This window comes from Poecilia latipinna, unplaced genomic scaffold (genome assembly GCF_001443285.1).
Source record: "Poecilia latipinna isolate Pla-1442-1.1 unplaced genomic scaffold, P_latipinna-1.0 Scaffold414, whole genome shotgun sequence".
Classification (NCBI taxonomy): domain Eukaryota; kingdom Metazoa; phylum Chordata; class Actinopteri; order Cyprinodontiformes; family Poeciliidae; genus Poecilia; species Poecilia latipinna.
The window spans coordinates 130,941-136,343 of record NW_015113030.1 but is presented as its reverse complement, the minus strand read 5'-3'; the positions used below and the strand labels follow the sequence as shown (position 1 = coordinate 136,343).

Sequence of the window (5,403 nt, the reverse complement as noted above, 5' to 3'; positions counted from 1 at the left end):
AGGCCATTCATTGAAGGTGCGCCTTATAATCCGGTGCGCCTTATAGTGCGGAAAATACGGTAGTTGACAGTTATTTCAATAATCGACTAATCACAATTGTTACAATTAATCGTTCAGCGGCATCAGGACAGTCTTACCTTTAGCAGGATTGACATAGATCCCTGACTTGTAGAGCATCTCCTCGTTCTGCCAGTCCTGATTCCTCGCCACGGTTTTCATCCCAAACAGAAGGAGCAGGGCGCCGCTGCAGAGCAGCAGCATCCTCCTGCAGGACCTGCGTCGCACAGACAGCGACCGCAGCCCCACAGCCACAAGCAGGCAGAAGCCCATGCTGGGGATGTACAGCACTCTCTCTGCTATCACAAAGCCAACATAGAAAAACAGGTTTGTAGCAGGTAAGAAGGGGATGGCCAGAAGGCCCAGGGAGAAAGCCACCACGTTCTCCGTGGTCGGCAGTGAAGTCCTGCTCTCCGACAGGCTGCTGGTTCCGTTCTGGGTGAGAATATTGTTGGTGTCTGTGTGAGAGTTGTTTGTGTGTTCGTGGTAACTGTGTCCATTACTGTTCCCATTCCTGCCGTTAATGTAATGGTGGCTTTTCCCATTGGTTTCCTTGGTCCTGCTTGCTGAGTGCATCCACAGGCCAAACCAAACCAGCAAAAGCAACCCGAGGTAAAAGAGAACCGTGTGGACGTTCCTCCAATCGGCCAGGCTCCTGATCAGAGGCAAGGCATCCATCGACCAATCAAAACTCAGCGTGTCCGGGCAGAGGAGGAGCCAGAAGTTGACGGCAGGCAGGTGGAAAAAGGTCAGAGTCCTGGCGAGGAGCGAAGGCGAGTCAGCGGCCGGGTTGTCCGAGTTGGAGAAGTTGGGCGGCTTGTTGCCCATCCAGGAGAAGCGGCAGGCCAGCAGGACGACTCCCCACACGGCCAACAGCAACACGTTCAGCAGCAGCTGGTGGTTCTTCCTCTGCCGGACACAAAGACACAAAACTGGATCACACACAGCAACAAACACCAGCCGATAGCATATCAGCTAGCTTAGCATGGCGATAGCTGCATTTTCTTTCAAATATGCTTTAGGAATAATAACAGTTAAATATTGGGACAAGAGAGAAAACTACAACATAAGAATGGTTGAACGTTGGACTGAATGGTTGTATTGATAGTTGTATTGATTCCAGATTATTTATGACATGGTTGGTTAAGTTTATGATTGTCAATTATTTCTATTTGCTAAACTCCAGAAAAATGAGAGAGAGAATTTATTTTATTTTACTTTAGTCCAACTGAGCGGTTTGTGTGTGAGGTAGAACCTCCTCTGGTTGAACAGAACTCTGCAGTCCAGGTCAGATCGTTCAGGCTCAGCTTTATTAAAACCAGAACATTTATGATGAATCAATTCACTGGTTGTTTAAAATAAAAGGGAACAGCAGATCTTTTCTTTACACACATCATTTTTCCTCTTAACTTCACGGCCTCCGCAGACATAAGAAAACAAGCACAGCTGTATGAGCTCCATTCATCATAACAGAGTTGATATTCAACACTTTCTCCAGCGCGTGGAAATACTGATGAAATATGTAGAGTGTTCGGCTGTTCAATAACTTGTTGGCGGAGCGCTGAAAAATGACCCGACATATTTCTGCACGAGTTCGGACCAGGCAACTTACACTAGAAAACGTGCAAAAGTTTCCAATCTGCTCCGTAGTTTTAACTTTCTGAAAATGATATTCAGATATTACATTTAGAGCTCAAGGGAAAAGAAGATACAGAACATGAAAAGATGAAGTGGAAGTTAATGAATGCTGGAATTAGAATCTCCAGAGGGATCATAACATCACATCCTGTGATATTTAATCATTTATAAGATCGTTACATTATAATATTCCAAAGTTTGGCCCAGAAGATGTGATGTTTTAACCATCACAGCTTCGGGGCTGTACTATTGATTGCTTTGTCATTTACAAACTGAGTCTGTAAAGAGGGGCATCATTAACCTTTGAATCCAGAGTCTGTCTGCTAATGATCGCTGCCAGCATCTGATGACTGGAAGGAAACGAGTCCAGAAACATCCGGAAAACGCCATGACAACAGCCTGAACCAGCCGCCTGTTTATGCAACTTCTGAACCGGAAAAAGCTGAACAGAGATCAAATATTCTGGAGATAAATCTCTGGAGCTGGAGCCGAATGCATCTGATTTATGGAAATATGACAAACATCACACAGAAAAAAGGTCAGGACTGAAAACGACCGTGGGTGATTCTGGGTTTCATGGAGACGGGCGAGGAAGCCGTTTCGTTGCTTAGCAACAGAAGGTCACAGTTTCAACCCAGATGAGCACTTCACATTGATTTCTTCTCACAGAAAAAACAAGGAATTCAGTGGAAAATTTTAATAATCAAGATGTTAACAGAAGAGAGTAAATAAATGAACTGCTTGTTCAAAGTCAGTAAAGAAAAATCTGGTTTTTGCTGAATTTCACAAGGAAACTCCAGATTTAGTCAAATAGTATTTGAATGTTACAAAATAAGAAAAAAAGACTTATATTTCTGTTCAGACAATAGAAGCCACACTATCTTAGAAGCAGGAAGGTTGAAATGTTCACTAATTAAAATAAAACTGGAGAAATAGACAGTCGTTCTGCCATGTCAAGTTTCAGAACTACAAATGAAATCCAAACGGTTGGTCTGAAAACCAGAGAGCCAGCATCTGACAAGCATCGGAGCTTGGAGCCGATCGGCAGAACGCCGTGACCTGAAGCTGATCAGAGTTCACCAAAGAGGCTTATGGGTCGGCGTTGGACCCCCAGGTCCTGCTGTGCCGACATTCGGCTCAGATTTAGGGAGATTTTCACCTGGATCTCAGGACCTCTGGCAGCTCCAAACAGCAGCTTACAGGAAACCCCACTGTGGGGAATCCAGTCAGTCTGGAGAACGTTTCACTAAAACCAGGCATGAATCACACAACACCCCGATCTCTGCTGAGTCTGTGACTCATTTCTGCAGGTCTGTTCAGCTGCCGCTGTGATGAGAGCCATGAGTGAAGCCATAACCAGCGTATTTATTTGAATCGAGCGTGTTTGCCTGTTCGGGATCCACCGGTGATCCACTGGAATCACTCCAGAACATGCTCACTCCAACAGGGCTCAGCGACAAACAGATATGTCATCCCGACTCTTCCCAGACTCGGCGCACACTCAAACGCTGCCATCCTAACTGCATCCACATGTCACGCCTTGCTTAAAATTCTTCTTCTGCATTTCAACATTTGGGTTTTCTTTGTGCAAAAGAACATTTCTGGGCTTCAGTGAGAACATAAAACCCTGTGACTGCACTTCAGTCCGTAGCTGTGACCTCAGTGCTGCTGCTCAAGGCTTAAATCACCAAACGCTTCGACTTTCTAAGGAAAATAAAAGGTGACAGAAAAAAATAGACTGCCAGCATTGTTCCAGGAGTGTAATGAGGCACAAGCTACAGAGGCAACACAATCCCGATGTGTATTTTCTCATGAATAAATAATCTTGTGCATCCTCCAGTTAAATATCCATCAGTTCAACCACCAGCCTGGAGCTTCAGCCCCATTATGCATGAAAACTCGAGCCGTCCAGCTTTGTGTCTTTTGTCAATAATCCAGTTTAGCCTGAAATAAGTGGTTTAGCGCAACCCCAGGGGAGGTTTGAGAACACAGTTTTTTCATCTCTTCTATGCTTCCAGCACATTCAGTTCTAAACTGATACAATTTAAGCTTTATTTGGCATGCGGATGAAAAATCCTTGGAGAAATGCAAAACAGGCTAATTAAGGGAAACCCTGCTTTGAGCTGTTCCCGCCTCTTTTAGCTGCGGCTGTGTTTTTTCCAACAGCATCTTGTTTGTTCTGAGCAAAGGTTGCAGCAAAGTGGAAATTTAATTAGTTTAGAAAACATTTTAGAGAACATGCACAGTTTTTTTTAAAGATTATTTGCCGCTGTGCTGTGCACCACACATGTAGCAGGTTTTCAAGAGTATCCTAAGAGCAATCCATCACACCACACATCTAACAAGCCCATCAAAGTGCAAAGCCATGTCTGGCTCACACTCCAGTGAGCACCTGAGCAGGGATCCTGAGAAAGAAATGGCACGTCTGACCCTTCTCCTCCTCTTCATCATTACTGAGATCAATTGTCTACAGAGGCTCTTTCATCAAGATCCTGCCTTTCACTGATAGACTTGTAATGGAAGTGAAAATGAGCTCAGGGAACCAATCAAACAGCATTACTGCCTTCAAAGCCGTGAGACGAAGGGACACATAAACACAAAGGAAGCTCAGGTTTAGTAGGCTCGCCACATCCCCCTCCACCTCTGCATAAATCTTTCTGAGGAGGTGATGGATGGATATGAAGTCTGCTTTTGTCCTTGCTCCCTAACCGCTGGAACAGCTAATCTAGCCCGAACCACAACTTCTCCATCCATCTCTCTTCCTTATCAGCCACAGCTGGTGTGATCCTCCAAGACAGAAAAGTACCCTTGGCTGGGAAAGCAGATTCTCAGCAAGCTAAACAAGATAAGAGTCTAATTATTAATTTCCCAACATGTGTTTAGGATTACCAGCAGCTGGCACATAAAAAATCCCTCATTAATAAGATTTTACAGTTTTATCTGGATAGCATTTCTGACAAACTTCATTAATATTCCAGATATGCCTCATACGCACATCAGGAAATTATCATCACCTGCAAAAAATTGTGTTGGTCCAATTTTTGGTGCCATAGCATCTCTGAGCTGTGGGAGCATAAACTCCCCTCAGCACCTAAGAAGTGTTTTATTAGCTGCACTGCTTCAGTCCAACACACCACAGATTCTGGAATGGAGAACTATCTGTACAGTCCTGGGGACGGCTAACGAAAAGGTTAGCTGCTCTAACCCTAAAGCACTAACCATAAACATTAGTTCTGCCGATGGTACAGCGCCAAACGAACATGGTATTTAGCTAATGCTAAAGAGTCAAACGTACATGGTATTTAGCTAATGCTAAAGAGTCAAACGTACATGGTATTTAGCTAATGCTAACGTGTCAAACGGACATGGTATTTAGCTAATGCTAACACACCAAACGGACATGGTATTTAGCTAATGCTAAAGTGTCAAACTTACATGGTATTTAGCTAATGCTAAAGTGTCAAATGAACATGATATTTAGCTAATGCTAACACACCAAACGAACATGGTATTTAGCTAATGCTAACATACCAAACGAACAAGGTATTTAGCTAATGCTAAAGCGTCAAACAAACATAGTATTTAGCTAATGCTAAAGCGTCAAACAAACATAGTATTTAGCTAATGCTAACACACCAAACGGACATGGTATTTAGCTAATGCTAACACACCAAACGGACATGGTATTTAGCTAATGCTAAAGTGTCA

General features: G+C 43.8%; 1 protein-coding gene across 1 annotated transcript in view; it reads right to left on the bottom strand.

The window, feature by feature from the left end:
* LOC106950650 (transmembrane and TPR repeat-containing protein 2-like) overlaps positions 1–5,403 on the bottom strand; it is a 94,753-nt gene that overhangs the window by 30,782 nt on the left and 58,568 nt on the right. The window contains exon 3 of the mRNA XM_015037659.1: positions 138–966. Coding sequence (XP_014893145.1) covers positions 138–966 — 829 coding nt within the window. The remainder of the gene's footprint in view (positions 1–137; positions 967–5,403) is intronic.